Source organism: Cetorhinus maximus, chromosome 19 (genome assembly GCF_964194155.1).
Source record: "Cetorhinus maximus chromosome 19, sCetMax3.hap1.1, whole genome shotgun sequence".
NCBI lineage: Eukaryota > Metazoa > Chordata > Chondrichthyes > Lamniformes > Cetorhinidae > Cetorhinus > Cetorhinus maximus.
Window position 1 is genome coordinate 5,222,786 of NC_135897.1, and position 18,056 is coordinate 5,240,841.

Below are 18,056 nucleotides of genomic sequence, written 5' to 3' on the forward strand. Positions count from 1 at the left end.
CACTAAAATGGATGGATGGCTTGGCTCAGTTAACACTCCGACCTTGAGAGTTGAGTTAGTTCTTATTGTTTTTTTGAAAATCAAGATATATTGCATCTGTTTCCTAAATATAAACATGAGCAGCCAAGGAGGATATTTGCACCAGTATTTTCAGCCGGTTTTGTCTGTTGCAGGCTCTGAAAGCAATTATTGCCATGGATACAACAGGCCTGATTCTGGGATGGAGGTTTTTCGACCATGCAGCTCACTTGGGTGGTGCGTTTTTTGGAATGTGAGTGTGGGGTCATTGCAGCTCCATCGGTTATTTTCTTTTAAACTGTGTTTAATACGAGCACATCAGGCTGTCTGTGTTATGATATTGTTGTGAAAAGATGCTTCAGGTGACCTGGATATCTTGGATTCAAAAGACAATGGTTGGAAGAAATTATTAATAGATTACTCTGCAGACCAACAGTGTAATCATTTGGAGAGTAATAAGTGAGCAGTCCAGTCACTTATGGAGTGATGCGGCTATAGCCTACAAGTGGACAGACAAAAGATCATGACTTGAATAAAGGTGAAAAATGTTGGGCAAGAATAAGAGCTGGGAAAATTACAGAAAGAACAAGGGGGTCTAAGAAAATAATAAGAGCAAAGAAAGAGTATTTGGCGGTGGTGGGAGGCAAATACTTGATAAGTATCTCAAGAAAGGAAACATGGAAGTAGGTCTGTTAAAAACAAATTTAGGCTTGACAACAGTAAAGGATTAGAATATAGAGGAAGCACTTGATCTTCGCACATGAGAAGGTGCACATGATCACAGAAGCACAAAGAAAACTAGAGATTAGCCCGGGGGAAATCTTACAGAACAGTTGGAAAGAACAAAAGAATGAGATGAAACCTAACAGATCCCAGGGCCATATTTTTTTCCAAAAAAAAGGAAATTAAAAATATGTTAATTATAATCTTCCAGTGCTCAGTGGATTAATGTTAGCACTGGAGTACCGAAAGAAAATTACAAATCAAGTAACTATTGGATTCAATCGTGGCTTTCAAAAGAGGATTAGAATATTATCTGAAGAGAAAAAAAATTGCAGGGCTATGAGGAAAAGGCAGGGGCATGAGACTAATTGTGTCATTCCTGCAGAGAGCTGGCACAGATACAGTGGGCTGAATGGCCTCCTATTCAATTCTGTAACAGTGGCGGAAAATGTCTGCTATAGACAGAATAAGTAAGCACCTAAAAAATGTAAGCTGCTTAGGGAAAGTGTTTAAGACAACAGCATGGGCTTATAAGAGGTCGGTCGTAACCACCTAACCTAACAGAATTCTTTAGCAATGGATCTAACATTGTGGATCAGAATTGGAGGTGACCTGATTACATGAATGGGACATTTGTTAGGGGATAGGAGGCTGCTTGAAGATTGGGAAAAAGTAGATGTTCTGAAATGTTGGCAAACTGCTTTTCACTAGAATAAATGAAATGAAACAAAATTGGCAGTAGAGGGGAGTGTCTTCAAGTTTGTGGATTATGCTAAACAGGGATGGATACTGAATTGTTAAGATAGTAGCAATATGACACGGATTAAGTAAATAAGTGAACAATATTAACATATCAAAGTGTGAAGTAGTACACTTTGGAGATGATAATGACAGTTGGGAGTATAATCTAAATAGCTAATTCTGTACAGAGCTGTTTGGATCTAGTGGAATACAGTGGTCAGTTTTGAGTCCCCCAAATTTTGAAGGGCATGTGACCTTGGAGAAATTTCAGCATTGGTTCACCAGGACAATACCTGCACCATTAAGTACTCCCAAGTCAGCTACAGTATAGGTTAGATGCAGTCCATATCTCCCTCTACATTTTTCATCAATGCACCTAAGTCCACCCTCAGAAAAGCTCTTTGTACTGCGCCACTTCCCATACCAGCCATCCTGAAGCCTTTGAGTGGCATTGTCAGTTTAAAGCTGAATTAGGGATTGTTTTATGCTGTGGTTTCAAGGGAAGTAGGAACTAAATTGAGGCACTCAAAACCATCTTTCTCATGTCTGGGCAAGATTTGATCCAAAGATTTCAGAGGTGAAATGCCACTGTGTAACCTACCAAAGTACACAGTTCAATTCAATCTGCCATCCCCATCTCATAAGAATACTATATTCACTGTATTCTGCCTCTGATGCATTCTATAAGTAACATAGAGCATTTTGAAACTAAATAATGATTCAAATAATGATTCAAATGGTGGTATGATTTGAAACCTGCCACCTAGCCTTTCAGGATACCAATTTATTCTCCTACTACTTATTAATGATAGTTTATTTATTCGACTGACGTAGCCAGCTAATCCCAGAGTTACCATCCCTGATAATTGGAATAACTCCTCCTACAGCTGCTTTGTTTACAAATCATTATAGTTTTTCCAGTACGAATAACAAAAACATAACACTTGCAATTTAGTTGAAATTTGCTTATACACAGCCCATCCTCTCCCCTGAACAGCTGCTGAGAGAACCCGGGAATTGATGCCTCGTGTGTATTGTTTGCAGTGGCACTATTGCTTGCGGCATCTGCATCATTGAAATAACACTCTGTTCTTTCTCTTTTTCCAGTTGGTATATCTTTTACGGCCATGAACTGATTTGGAAGAACAGAGAACCTCTGGTGAAGGTGTGGCATGACATGAGGACAAAGGGTCCCGGAAATGGAGGGCGTGGCCCCTCCTAGGCAAGAAGTTGCATTTTAGAAAGAAAAATGATATCCACTAAGATTTGGGAGGAGCACAGGATAGAGGCAATAACCAAACAAACTGGGCCCTGGCAGAGGCAGGAGTTTGTAGCAGGACCCCGAATTCAGACAAAGCTACAAGCTACAGCAAATTTTTAACTTCTGAAGGAGTGTATTTAAAATATTTACAGGACTGTACAGTGAGAAATAAACAGGAGCATTTCGAAGAAAAGGTTTTGGCTCGACATTTCCCTCCAGCACTGCATCCCCTATGCCCCCCCTCACCATCTCAAAAAAAAAACTGATTTCAGGCTAAAATTTAAACAAAAAGCTGTCAGCTACTGGAAATGTAAATTTGTGATTGTCATTTATGATTGCAATCTATCCCCGTTTAGGTTAAAGGCCACAATTTGTGAAGTTGTTGAAACACTTCCTATACTGCACACCCATTCCCCTATCTGGAGGAAGGATCACTAATGAAAACTAAACTTTTTGAAGCTTTTTAAAAAAAAAAACAAGGTCTTTTTTAGATTAGCCAAGTATATCCGACATTTGGAAATCCATCACCATAATTTAAAGTCCTCAAAGAGAACCATTTAGAAATTAGCACAGTTGGTGTGTATTTGCCTGATATAGAATGGATTAGGAATAAACTCCTTTAATTTAAGTCTGGAGCTCTCAAGCCAAGACTTATTGGGTGACCAAAGTGCATCCAGGGGGTACTACTGAAATTCAAACAGCTAAGCCCGTGCAGTTTACCAGCTCATAGCCCTGGTAGCCTCCTATTGCTTGTCCAACTAGGTCTTCTCTACCTGCTGGGCCATTGGTTTGCAGGGTTCTCTAGAGCCACATGGGAAGAACCTCAGTCGAAGTGACAGGTTTAAAGATGGAAAATATTGAGGGTTCACATCTAATTATTGCTTCTGGTATATAGAATATTTCAGTCCATTGTTAATCACTGTTTAGTGATCAGCACCAAAGGCTTATAGTTTGCCATAATTACGGTTTTAAGTCTGAGACTGCCTTTAACTGCCATGGCCACTCTGGTTGGTTGCCATTTTGAGCAGGTGATCAGCCTACTTGTCAGGCCTATGCCCGAAAGTGCAAAGGATGGCAGGGTCTCTCAATGACTCAGTGTGCAGGGCTATTACGGGCTTGTATTCCCCTACTTTGAGAGGTGGTCCACTTCATCATGTCTCCCCCACCATGTTGCATTTTAAGTAGAAAATATTCAGAGAGCTCTGTGATGCTCACCATAACTCCAGTGCTGAAATATTCGGATGCTCAGAATATAATAACTGAATGCTATGTGCTGCAGATGACACATCACCTCTTTAGATTTGCTACTTGGTAAAGGGACTACGCCAACCGAATGCTCAGTCATCCTGTTTATCTCATCATATTACAAGAAAGAAAACATCCAGTTAGCACGGTTCCAGAACAGTTACCCTGTGTTTTTAGGATCAGGAAAGCTGTGTCAAGTTGCATCCACTACTCAAATTATTGCAGTGCTAAATATCTATTGAAATCACTCAGATTCTTTACTGTCATTTCCACGTTTTACTTGGCATGTCTTTGTATAAAGACTAGAAAGGAACAAGTAAAGATAAACCAGGTTGCTTTTCAGGTTTAACCTGTATTTCGAGTAGATGAATCTGGGTTTCTGTATACATTGTAAACCAGCACAGGTGTACTTTTTTGAAGGGGTGATCATGGGGAAGAACAGAAGGAACTGCTGGAGCATATAAAGTACAATCTCAATAAAATGAAATGACATAAGTATTAATTTCATAATCTTCAAAAGTACAAAACAGGAGTTGAGCACAACATTGGTACCTGAATTTGAGTTCTGCAAACCGTGAAATGTGTATTTCCACACCACCTCCCTGCCCCTGTTCTATTTTTCCTCACTGTCTTTCTCCTAGTTTATGCCCAAGCTGGAGGTGTTAAATCAAGCCCCAGCATGATTTTGAGGTCATAATACCCTCCTTAATGAAATATGACTGGAGCCAGTAGCTAAATTGATTAAAGAACCAACTAACACACAGACTGCACTTTATTGAGTCGTTGGGTTGTTCCAAAGCACTTTAGAAATGGACTTCTTTTGTGAAAACAGTCACACATGGTGGCCACTTTGCTCACAGCAACGTCCTCCAAATAACACATGAATGCCTGAGGGAAGAATGTTGGTCATAGCACTAGAAGTGCTCTTCAAATAGTGCCATTGGGTCTTTTACGGCTGCCAGGTTCTGGATTACTATTCCACTGAATCATAACACCTCCAACAGTGAATGTAGTGAAGTTGGTGCTCAGAATCTTCTGCTTCACAGGAAAGGGTGTCACCTGCTAGGTCATACAAATAAGTGCTGTGAACAAAACGGTTGTCGCTGTCACAAGATGATGAAGGTTGAGACTGGGAACGTTTCAAGCACAAAAATGAAACTCTCATTTCTTGGTTGCAGAATCTCCTTATGACTGCTTTATATTCCTGTGCTCCCAGCAACTACTATGGTCAAATATTAAAAACGTCTGCTGACAACACAATTCCTGTGGTTGCACCCTGTAATAATACAAGAATGTTCTTTTTAATATTTCAATGAAGTGATGAAACCTGTCACATTGTGTAATTATTGTTATAATACTGCTGCCCTGTGTTGCTTTGCTGTTTTCTAGTAAATTTTCCCATTGTTGTGCTACTCAGTTCTTGAGAGTTTAACCTCACTTCTGTCCATAAATTATGCTTAACTAAGTGAGTTTATTAAAAGTATGAAATACAGATTAAATTCAATGCATTTAGGTATAGTTTTTCAATGGAAGTTCTTATCCCAACTACGAAACAAAGTTAATTGCTCGCCACAGCTATTATCATCTCAAGCCAACAACTATTCAGCTCAATGCTTCTGTAACCAATGCAGAGGCCTACTGCAGACAAGTAATCCATATATACTTAAATAAACAAGTCAATTTGATCAGTGAAGTATAGAGTTGTATGGTGTCTATGAACGACAATTATTTCTGAATTTTGATTATTTCACAGTTAAGTATTGAGCAGGGTTTGCCATCCTCAAGAATTATAGATGCAGTACTCATATTTCTGTTATTCATGCCCTCAATCAATTATGATTGTAAATCAAGCAGGTTATAAATTAACTCCTGTTCCCCTTTTGTGTAACTATTTGCTGCTGCTGTTATCTGCCCAGTGTTCCTTGGAAAAAAAACATTGTGTCTTCAATGGAACTTGGAGATAATCTGACACAAATAAATGCTCTGTGGAATGGCTATGTCAGTCATTGTTTGAAAATAGTCCTACATGTGGATTACTGAATAGTCCAATATGTGGACTACTGGATCAAGGAATTTTACATAGCATTTACAGCACAGAAACAGGCCATTCACCCCCATATTATTAATGCTGGTATTTATGCCCCACCTGAGTCTCCTCCCATCCTTCTTCATCTAACCCCATCAACTACTGTTCTTTTCCTTCATGTATTAATCTAGCTTCCCCCTAAATGTATCTATGCCATTCACATCAAGTGTCACTTGTAGCGAGTTCCAGATTCTAACCACTCTAGGTGAAGAAGTTTCTTCTGAATTTCCCTCTATTTATGGTGCTCAGTTCTGTTCTCATCTGCAAGTGGAAACATCATCTCCACCTCTCCCCTATCAAACATTTTCATAATCTTAAAAGTTACCAACCCGGCCACCCCTCATTGTTTCCTAGAGAAAAGAGCCCAGCCTGTTCAACCCTTTCTGGTGCGTATACCTTCTTAATTCTGATATCATTCCAGTAAGTCTTTTTTACATAATCTCTATTATCGCTATATCCGTTTTTTGATATGGATACCAGAATTTTTCACAGTACACCAAGTGTGATCTAATACACGTTTAACATAGTCTCTCAGCTTTTAAATTTTATCCATCTACAAATAAACAACGCTGTTTTTTGTTTTTTTATGACCTTATTAACCTGTGTTGTTACTTTGTGTATCTGTACCCCTACATTCCTCTGTTCCTATACTCATTTAGACACTTATTGAACAATGAAAAAGAAAGCAAAACTATTATGTTACGAGGACTTCCCTCATCTACGACAGATAATGATATTCGAACTGTCAAAACATACTATCTCTCATGTTGAAGCTCATTTGCTAATTGCAATCCCATGCTACAAGTTTATTAATGTATTCCCAACTACACCCAACCCCGCCCCCCCATTTGGTGTCCACTAATTTTGAAATTTCCCTTCTGATTTCCGAGTTCAAGTCTTTTATGAAAATGGTGAATAATTTACCCAACAGTGATACTTGTGGAACTGCTTCCTACCTTTTGCCAGTCTGACTAACAACCTTTAACCACTGCTCTCTGTTTGCAGCCAGCTTGCTATTCATTCTGCTGTTTGTCTCCTGACTCCACATGTTCTCACTTTAGCCTGCTGTGTACCTACAAGGTTCTATAATTCCTTGTGTGCAAGGATTGGTAGGTGAGCTCTTCCTGACCAGCTGATAATGGCTTTCCGAGACTACCCGTTAGACATAACTTCTGCAGATTTCACTCCCGTTTCAGCCACAACCTAATCAATTTATGTTTTGAACAGGTGATTTGGAGTATGAAAAATCTAAAGTATTATGAATATTGTGGGATATCTCAGACTTTTTCACCTGTGTGTAAGCTTTAGAAACCTTACAACCCTACCCATTGCTTCACCTTGACTGTCTGACCAATGAGATTAAAACCTTTCCCTTGTGTGAGACCAAGAGATTGTGCTGCCTATGACAAATATATGGCACCATGTGTTTTTGAGAGCACTGTTCTGAAATGGTGGCTGTTCATTTAGCCCCGAAGCTGCCAGGCAATGGTCACTCACTAAGAATGTTCAAAATCATTGCCAGCTTCCTTGAGAGTTTAAGAATAGATACAGTACATCAAGCACAGCAACTACTGGTGATCCTGTTTTTCACGTCGTCAAGTGAGTACAACTAAATCAAGCAAGTTACAATTTAATCCCCTTGTGTGTAATTATTTGCTGTTGCTGTTATCTGTTCAATGCTGCAAGCAAAGTATCATTGGCCCCTTTGTATGATAGTAGCAATAAACATATCAAATATTGATATCTGAGTCAGACATCGAAACTAAAGCTTCTGGTGTAACAGGGTGGACAATTTGTAGACTGCCTACAAATTCCTTCTGAGGGAAGAGTTTAACAATGTGCTCCAGAGTCTGATTAGGAGCTCATGTTATATTATGGGGGTGCTTTAATCTTCCATCAATGGAGAAGGCCACAACCCTAGCCAAGCTGTTCCAGTACAGCCACAACATTGGCATTTACCCGGCAATGTGGAAAATTGCCCAGATACATCTGTATACAAAAAGCAGGACAAATCCAAACCGGCCAATTACCGCCCCATCAGTCTACCCTCAATCATCAGTAAAGTGATGGAAGGTGTCTTCAGCAGTGCTATCAAGTGGCACTTGCTTAGAAATAACCTGCTCACTGAAGCTCAGTTTGGGTGCCATCAGGGTCACTCAGCTCCTGACCTCATTACAGCCTTGGTTCAAACATGGACAAAAGAGCTGAACTCCAGAGATGAGGTGAGAGTGACTGCCCTTGACATCAAGGCAGCATTTGACTGAGGAGCCCTAGCAAAACTGGAGTCAATGGGAATCGGTGGGGGGGATCCTTCCGCTGGTTGGAATCCTACCTAGAACAAAGGAAGATGGTTGTGGTTGTTAGAGGTCAATAATCTCAGTCCCAGGACATCACTGCATGAGTTCCTCAGAGTAGTGTCCTTGGCCCAATCATCTTCAGCTGCTTCATCAAAGACCTTCCATTATAAAGTCAGAAGTGGGGATGTTCGCTGGTGATTGCACAATGTTCAGCACTATTTGCAACTCCTCAGATACTGAAGCAGCCTATGTCCAAATGCTGCAAGACCTGGATAATATCCAGGCTTGGGCTGATAAGTGGCAAGTAATATTCGCGCCACACAAGTGTCAGGCAATGACCATCTCCAACAAGAGAGAATCCAATCATCGCCCCTTGATATTCAAAGGCATTACCATCATTGAATCCCCCACTATCAACATCTGAGGATTAGCATTGACCAGAAACAAAACTGGACTAGCCACATAAATGCTGTGGCGACAAGAGGCTAGGAATCCTGCAGCGAGTAACTCATCTTCTGATTCCCCAATACTTGTCCACCATCTACAAGGCACAAGTCAGGGGTGCGATGGAATATTCTCCACTTACCTGGATAAGTGCAGCTCCAACAACACTCAAGAAGCTTGACACCATCCAGGACAAAGCAGCCTGCTTGATTGGCACCCCACACACAAACATTCATTCCCTCCACCACTGATGCACAGTGACAGAAGTGTATACCATCTATAAAATGCATTACAGGAACTCACCAAGGCTCCTTAGACAGCACCTTCCAAACCCATGATGGCCACCATCTAGAAGGACAAGGGTAGCAGATGCATGAGGACACCACAACCTGGAAGTTCCCCTCCAAACCACACATCATCCTGACTTGGAAATATATCATTGTTCCTTTACTGTCACTGGGTCAAAATCCTGGAACTCTGTCTTTAACAGCACAGTGGGTGTATCTACAGCACATGGACTACAATGGTTCAAGAAGGCAACTCACCACCACCACCTCAAGGGCAATTAGGGATGGGCAATAAATGCTGGCCTAGCCAGCAATGCCCACACCCCATGATTGAATACTAAAAAAACAATGTGGCAGCATCTACTATTACTGTTTCTGAGGCGGTTGATGGCTGCCCTGTGTTCACAAGGAAGGTTTGAACTTTTAAGTTTACTATGGGGTCCTCTATAAGGAATTCATTTTGTATGTTGCTATTCTTCCAAGCTTTGCATCATTGGTCATCAAGGCTGAGGGAACATCTCTGAAGGGCTTTGGCAGTGGTCCAAAATGGCCTATATTTTAGGTGGGTTGGTGGTATATTGGTCCAGTTGTTCTAGATTGACACGTTGTTGCTGATGTAGCAGTTATATTCTCTGTATACTGCCTGTTTGTGGCATGAGTGTGGTAGTGCCATATTTGCAAGCACAGGTAGTAAGGGTGTTGGTGTTGATAAATGTGTACTGATGATAATTCTCAAAATAGAGTTCAGCTGGACATCAATGGATTTGACATGCAGACATGGTAGTCATGCTTGAGAGCAGTACATTGGTCCCAATTTTAATGGGGGTAAGGGGCAGTGAGTATACTACTACAAGCTCCAAAGCAGATGGTGAAACATGGGGTGGGTGGGAACATGGAGGCTCGGCTAATTTCAATGATCAGTTCATCTTTTTAATTCATTCCTGGGATGTGGGCATTGCTGCCCAGGCCAGCATTTACTGCCCATCCCTAATTGGACTTGAAAAGGTGGTGATCAGTTGCCTTCTTGAACCACTGTGTGGTTAGATAGGGTCTCCTTTCCGTAAGTGTATTCTGATTCCCGCCTAAACTTAGCCAGATGTATCACCTGGCTAGCAGGGGTGGTGGGAGAGCAGGGAAGTTGGGCAGCAGATGGCCACAGTCAAGAAGGATGGGGCTGGAGGCTGTGTCAACAAAAGCCCAAGGCTTCCTTTTGAGGTCCAGAGGTGCACACCTGCTCCTCCTAGCCAGAAGGGCACTTTATTTAAAAAATTCTGGCTTGTCATCCTTCCCTTCTTAACACAAAATACGTGCATAAATAATGTATGCTGTAAAATCCAGCACTCTCATGAAGGTACATAGTGAGTCAGCTCTCAACTGGCAGCTTGGTCCAAAGGTCTGCTATTGGAAAATAAGAAACACTTCCTTTGTGTAATTTATGCACAGACCCCTGACCTCCCCAAAATATTAAACTGAAATAATTTGCCTAGTTCCTTAATGATTTTAAAGGCATCAATCAAATCAGCCTCAAGTCTACACTTTTTGAAAGTATATAGATCCAGCTGAAGAGTTTTGCAAGCTTGCATTTTTCTTTTGATGTTCCATAAAATAATAGCAGCAAGAGGGGTCTGGATACACACCATGGATCACTTCTTGTATGGATAATTACAAGTTGTGCTTCGAGGTTACGTTCAGTGAGACTTGCACCTGTTAGACAGGTTGGGCAACTTATGAGCTGGCCTTTGCTTTCTGTCAGTCGTCTCATTATCCACATCCTTTCTCCTAGTCAATTTGGTTAAGGTGCAGCAAACAAAGAAAATTGGCTGGAGTCCCAGCTCTGAACTCTCCACCACCATTTACATGTGACAGCCAGCTGCTAGTATCAGTTTGGTGCGACAGAAAATTTCAGTGACCAAGTCTGGCAGAGATTCAGCAGTAGGGCAGACTTTGGAACTTCCTGGAAGTAGTCAGATTCCTGAACAAAAGTCTAGATCCTGTGCTAGTCCTGTGCCCGTGAAGTCCTTTGTCTTCTGTGCTGATTGGGAAGTTGTCACTGCTCCTCTGCTCAGGCCTCCAACTTCCTGATGCTGCAGATCAGTGTTCCAAGGATGCCAGCGGCCTCTAATCTGCATATTTAAACAGCCCACCAGCTTGGGTGGGTGCCCTGCTTGCTTGCTTGCGCATTAAAGCAGATTAACATCGGGACAGAGTGGGAAGGCAACGGGAACACAGTTTAACACACTGCATGGTTTCTGTCAGGCAATGGGAAAGTTAATTTGAGGTTTTGACAGAACCTTTGGCTAATATGTTACAAATCGATGCTCTATTGAATGGTTGGGGTCAGTCACTGTTTGAAAATAGCACTAACTACTTGGATAAGAGTAACTCAAGTCAATGTCCGTAGGACCCTTCCCATGATATGATGAGGGCTGTTGATTTATGTGACTGAAGCCATACCTTCATAAACTCTTACCCCAAAATCTTTTTTTATCCCTAGAAATACAGGATCTGGAATTAAAGTGCCTATTACACAGTAACATTTCAATCCAATGCCAATTTCAGGCGTGCCCCTGATTTCACCACTGACATAGGACATCAAAAATGAATATTGGACCTGCCAAGTTACTAGTCTGGTAGTCCAGCTATGCCTGATGCATAGGAACGAATACTAGAAGCCACATAGTATCAACCTAATTGTGTCCAGTTTCACAGTTAGAATCACAGTGGTTTTGATTGTGGATCAACAATTGGTGGTTCTCTAATTCTGGTGCCTGTTTCCTCAGCAAAGATTTTGGGGCATGCATTAATGTAACTTGCACTTAAATGCAGTCACCCAGGAGAAACCAGTAAAGAAAATGAACACTACACTCAGAACCTCATTCTTCTTCTCTCCCCACTCCCGCATCCAATATTGATTTAATAAAATTCTTTTGGTTTAGTTCCACTTATATCTTCCATTCTATGCAATTACAGCGTTGGAGTCTACCACACATAGCCCATTGCTTTCATATGATTATTAACTTGTTTCCAGCTAATGCTAGTGCAGACACAAGATTCTGATTTAAACTCTAAATGTAGTTGGTATCAATCTTTGAACCTGCTGTTATGCCATTGACATCAAACATGGCAGAATTGGCATTCTCCTTCACCAATTAATTACAGGACCTTTACTAGTCACTTGGAGCTGCCAATTAATAAATTACTACAGGTTAAACTAATCTAATCTAATTAATTAATATAATCTTTCAGGCTCCCATGATTTTGTTTTCTTTTACTCCATTGTTTGGACTCCTTGATCCCTTAACTCTAAAGGTATCTGTGACCCTGAGCAAGAAATTGCTTCAGTGTTTTACAAGTTATTGCCACAACCCTGGCAGATGATGCAATATTTGGCTGAAAATAGAGAAATTTAACTCTTCACTCTTCTCCTGTTTCTTGTTTCTGCATTTCTTTACCTACCGAGAAACATTGTTTAATGCAATGCTCAGTCCATACCATTTGCTATAATCAGGTTTATATATCCGTTATATCAGTCCAGGACACACACAGCTGCTTACATAATGTACTCAAAGCATCATGCTTTTCTGGGTGACATAATATAGTGTTACTTTGCACACATGTACGTCCCCAACCTGCTCTGTCCACTGAAGTTCCCCATCTCTGTCCAGCAGCTCATGGAACATCCTTATGTGGAACCAAGTCTGATGGGATAGTCTGCTGGTAGATCACTGGGTATGGAACTAAAAATCCATCAACTGTAACCTTAGCAAGATCAAACTTCCATCCTTTCAAGGCCAGTTAATGATCAGCACCAAAGAGATGCTTGTAGCTGCAATGATACTAAAATGCACAGGATTACACAGGATATATGTGGCACAGAACCAGGCTAACAGGCCTAACCATGTTACTGTTTATGCTCCATTCAAATTTTCTCCCATCTCTTCTCATCTAAATCTGCCACCATTACCCTCCATTCTCTTCTCCCTCATAAGCTTGTCTAGTTTCCCTTAAGTGCACCTACATTATTTGCTTCAACCATTTCCTGTAATGGTGTGTTCCACATTCTTACCATGCTTTGGGTGAAGAAGTTTCTTCTAAATTCCCTGTTGGATTTCTTGATGACTATCTTATATTGATGGCCTCTGGTTATGCTCTTCCCCACAAGAGGAAACATTCTCTCCATATCCACCCTATCAGAACCTTTCATAATTTTAGATCACCCCTCAGCCTTCATTTCTCAATTAAATAGCCGATGGATAAACAGAAATGAATAGGACAGTAGTCTCAAGGAAACCAACTGACAAGGAAATCTCTTCTTTTGCACTATGAATAGGAATGTTTCACCATATCTATGTAAAGCAACAGCAACCTAACAAACAACACACGACCTAGATTTTTCTTCAGAATTCTGACTATTTCCCCAGGCAGTTCCAGAGCGTGCTACTGCTGAATTTTCACCAAACCTTTCAGTCCCACCAAATTGATACTAGCATTGGTTTTTGGCTCTGTCACATGTAAATAGTGGTGGGGCAGGAGGGTTCAGGGCTGGGACTCCAGCCAATTTTCCTTGTTTCCTGATCCTTAACCAGGCTGACTAGGAGAAAGAATGTGGATTGTGACACTGGCGGAGAGCAAAGAAAAGGCCACCTCTAAAGTCTTCCAACCTGTCTAAAAGGTGTAAGTCTCACAGAACTTAACCTCAAAACACACCTTGTAATTATCCATATGTCATGACCATGGATCCTATCTCTGAATTGCTTATGGGCATATTGAGCTTTTAAGTAAGATGTGTTTTTTTGAAAAGGACATAAAAGCAAAAACTGGCTGAGACTGTAAGATTTCCATCTGCTGGAAAATTCATTTATGGATTACGTGACCAACTAGTTCAGAGAGCACGGAATGTTCCACCTAAAAGGTGTAGCATGTCCTACTTCAGACAGAGGCACTTCAAAGGAAAAGGTACAATGCAAAAACTGGACTGTAATCTCCTGTGGTTGTGGAGATAATGGAAAATGATTACCATCTCAGCAAAAACCACCTCCTGTTGACTTATATCCCAGACTGTGAACATTAACTGATTTGAAAAGAAAACAGATCTGGCTGAAAGACATGTTTGTTTTATCCCTTCTAGGAATACACAAGGAAAGGGGCTTAAAAAAGCCCACTGCAACCCTAGTTCTACGTGTGTTAGTTTGGTGTTCTGTTCTGGTATGTGTGTGCTATGAAGGTCACAGCTGAAGAACACCAACTGGGCATCCCTCTGCTTGCAGGTAAACAAGTCTTCTCTCTCTGATTGATGGAAGCAAGGCATAAGTCGCCAAAGCCACAGTCGAAAAGGAAACAGGGCAACTCCTTTCAGCTAACCTGCAGAACCAAGAATCTCCAAACCAACTGCTCAACTGCCAAAGTCAGCACGACCGGAATCACACCAACTTAATGGTTGCAACGTTTCACCATCTACTCCTCACGGACAAGGCAAAGGACTGATTCGTATATCTTTTTTCAACTTTTTTGTACTGAATTTCCCATTCCTAATCTGCGTGTATGTGTGCTTTATTTTTATTATTTTTCCTCGCATTTGGCAACTAATAAGCTCACTCTTTCTTTAACTCAAGAAAGCCTGGTTAAATTGGCTCCTTTTGAAACATAGGGCAGGAATTTTCACTTGGCGGGCGGGTGCGCACCTGACCCGCTCGAGCGTGAAATGATGCGTGTTGACATTGGCCGAGCGTGCTGGCGTCAACGTGCAGTCGCGCGATACTTCAGTCAGCGGGCGTGCGCCGGAGTCGGCAGTGTGCCCGCCGACAATTAAAAGGCCTGTTAAGGCCATTAAATAATCAATTAACCTAAATTTTTCACTGCCTGTCCAACATAACATTTGGTGAGCAGGCGAAAAGGCCAAGTAGCCTTTGCATTTTTTTGGAAACCTCATCCGTGGGCGGGATGCAGTTTCCAAAAGCAAATAAAAATAAAGCAAAAGTTTTACAATTGAATTAACTGACAGTCACATGAGGGGACATGTTTCATTTCAGTTTTTTCTATATTTTGTTTTTTAAAATGCTTCATCTCCCTGAGGCAGCTCTGTGCCCCAGGGAGATTATGAAGCGCTCACTTGCGTGCATGCGTGAAGTTCGCGTTCGGCCTGCTCTGCCTCCTCCCCCCACCCGCACAGGCAGCACTCAGTGCTGCCACTTGTGTTTCACGCTGGGTGGCCCTTAATTGGCCCACCAGCATGAAATCGTGGTCCGGTCCCGATCGTGGGTGGTGGTCGGCTTCCCAACTGCCCCCGCCTGGCCCCACCGAGTCCGCCCGCCAAGGGAAAAATTCTGCACATAAATACATTTGGACTGGGAAAAGGTACCCGCGAGGGAAGGGATCCTTTTTAAATTAACCTTGTTGCGACCAGCTGAGGGGGTTGAATAAAGGAGGGGAGCCAGTTCATCCCTCCTCACCCCGGAGCCTAACAGTTTGTGGGGGACCTTGTCCGGGGACCGGTCGTAACACATACAAAGTAATCCATGGTGTGTATCCAGACCCCTCTTGCTGTTACTATTTTATGGGATGTTAAAAGAAAAATGCAGGCTTACAAAACTCTTCAGCTGGATCCAAACACTTTAGAAAAGTATAGTTTCAAGGCTGATTTGGTTGATGCCTATAAAATAATGAAGGGACTAGATAAATTATCTCAGTTTAATAGTTTGGGGAAGTGGTTATTCTTTTCCAATAGCAGACTATGGACAAAGCTGCCGTTTGAGAGCTGATTCACTCTGTACCTTCATGAGAGTGCTGTATCAGTTCCTAATTGTGACAAATATTACAATATACATGAGGTATTTTCACCAGAAAAGGATCTTTAACTATGTAAGTGTTGACCACAATGAACAAAGGTGATCCTTTTTGCAAGTTCATTTTGGTCTCTGTTTCATTTTGGTTTACCAGTGAAGAATGCCACATTGGCCAATTACCAAGGTTCTGACCATTCAGATAAAAATACATCTGATATTTTTTTAATTAAAATCTTTCTACTTTACTAATGGTAATTTGAGATGATAGATATCAGAATATTTGGTGTTCCTTCAGATGTTAAAATGAAATGGAGGATATCAGAGATGTGTTGCTCCATATTAAATACTTAGATGAAGGGACAGAGTGTAATGTATCTAAGTTTGCTGATGATACAAAACTAGATGGAAAAGTAAGCCGAAAGGAGGACATTAAGTGCTGAATTTTTCGGTGGACAACAAGACCCTGGCGCAGGATGAAATAGGGGTCCTGGGCATGTGCATGTCATCAAGGCGCCACTGCTGCAAAGTTCTGGGAGGCGGCCTCCCAACTGACCGCCTCTGCATTTGCTGTCCTATTAAGGACAGTGGCCAGGTTCCTGAGACAGCGGGCCCAATAAGAGGACCTGTAGCACAGGATGACTGGAGAGGTGAGCGTTGCTGAGGTAGAAAGGCAATGTGGGCTCTCAGGACACCTTCTTTAAATTTGGGAATGAAGAGGCTCACGCCTGGTAGGGTCTTTGGTGTAGAGGGGGAGTTCCTCCACAAGATTGGTTTTGGCCATGGCCTGGCAGCTCTTTCATTGCAGCTTTGAACCTCCGACTTCAATGTCCCCCTGGACTGCTGCCGGGAGGCTGCCTCCAAGGAGCTCAGGGCTCTGCAAAAAGAGGGAGGCCATTCCAACAGTGGAAAGTTGCCATTGCCTTCAGGAAATGGTCCCTAAGTGGATCTTCAATTGTTCTAATTGGCTGCCCACCTCTGTTCCCAGGTCACCCTTGTGAAATTCCCCCATAGGCGGGAAGGTATCTAGCAGTCATCCAGACATGATTTCCACCATTTTCCTGGCCCCTGCCTCCAATCCCATCTCCACAGGGCTGGAAAATTTAGCTCAAAGGGTCTGCAAAGAGATAGAGACAGATTGAGTGAGTAGTTAATAAGGTAGAAAATGGAGGATAGGGTGAAGAAATGTGGTTATTTATTTTAGCAAAATGAAAAGATAACAGAATATCTTTTAAATAGTGAGAAACTGTGAAAAGTTGGCGTTCAAATGGATTTGGGCGTCCTTGCACATAAAACATAGTAAGTTAACATACAGACACAGCAAGCAGTTAGGAAGGCAAATGGTATGTTAACCTTTATTGCAAATGTTTGGAGTAAAAGTGTAAGGAAGGTTTGCTACAATTGTACAGGACTTTGATGAGACCATACCTGAAGGATTGTGTATGGTTTTGGTGTCCATATCTAAAGAAGGACATACTTGCCTTCGAGGTGATGCAATGATGGTTCACTCAGATCATATGGTTGTCCTATGAGAAAACATTGAGTTGAATGGGCCTACCCTCTGGAGTTCAGAAGAATGAGAGGTGAACTCATGAAACATATAAGATTCTGAGAGGGCTTCACAGGGTAAATACAGGGAGCCTGTTGCCCCTTGTTGGAGAGTCTTAAACTAGGGTGCATTGACTCAGGATTAGGGCATTCGGGACTGAGATGAGGAGAAATTTTTCCACTCAGACGGTTTTGAATCTTTGGAATTTTCTACCCCAGAGGACTATGGATGTTCAGTTGTTGAGTATATGTAAGATTGCAATTGATAAGATTTTTGGGCTCTATATGGGGATCAGACCAGAAAGTGGAGCTGAGGTTGAAGATCAGACCTTATTGAATGGCAGAGCAGATATCAGTGGATGAATGGCCTACTCCTGCTCCTATTTTTTATGTTCTTATGTTTACCAGGTGGTAAGGTGTGATGATGGATATAGTGAGAGTGCAGTGTGTTCCCCCAAATGGTAAGGTGCAATGATGGATGTAGTGAAGTGAGTAGTGTTCCCCAAGAAACATAATCTGTCTTTATGGGCAATGCTGATTTAATCTGAGGTAGCAATGTAAATAGTAGTTTTATTTCCATTCTTTATGGTAAACTGCAAGTCACTTTTATTTAAGAGCCAAAACTCA

The 18,056-nt window shown here is 41.7% G+C and overlaps 1 protein-coding gene across 2 annotated transcripts in view; it reads left to right on the forward strand.

Moving 5' to 3' along the window:
• Positions 1–5,681, forward strand: part of parlb (presenilin associated, rhomboid-like b) — a 42,219-nt gene extending 36,538 nt beyond the window's left edge. For both annotated transcript variants that reach the window (XM_078563418.1, XM_078563417.1), the window contains 2 exons: positions 174–271; positions 2,590–5,681. In XM_078563418.1, the coding sequence (XP_078419544.1) occupies positions 174–271; positions 2,590–2,704 (213 nt within the window). In that variant the 3' untranslated portion in view covers positions 2,705–5,681. The remainder of the gene's footprint in view (positions 1–173; positions 272–2,589) is intronic.
• Positions 5,682–18,056: the final 12,375 nt, after the last annotated feature.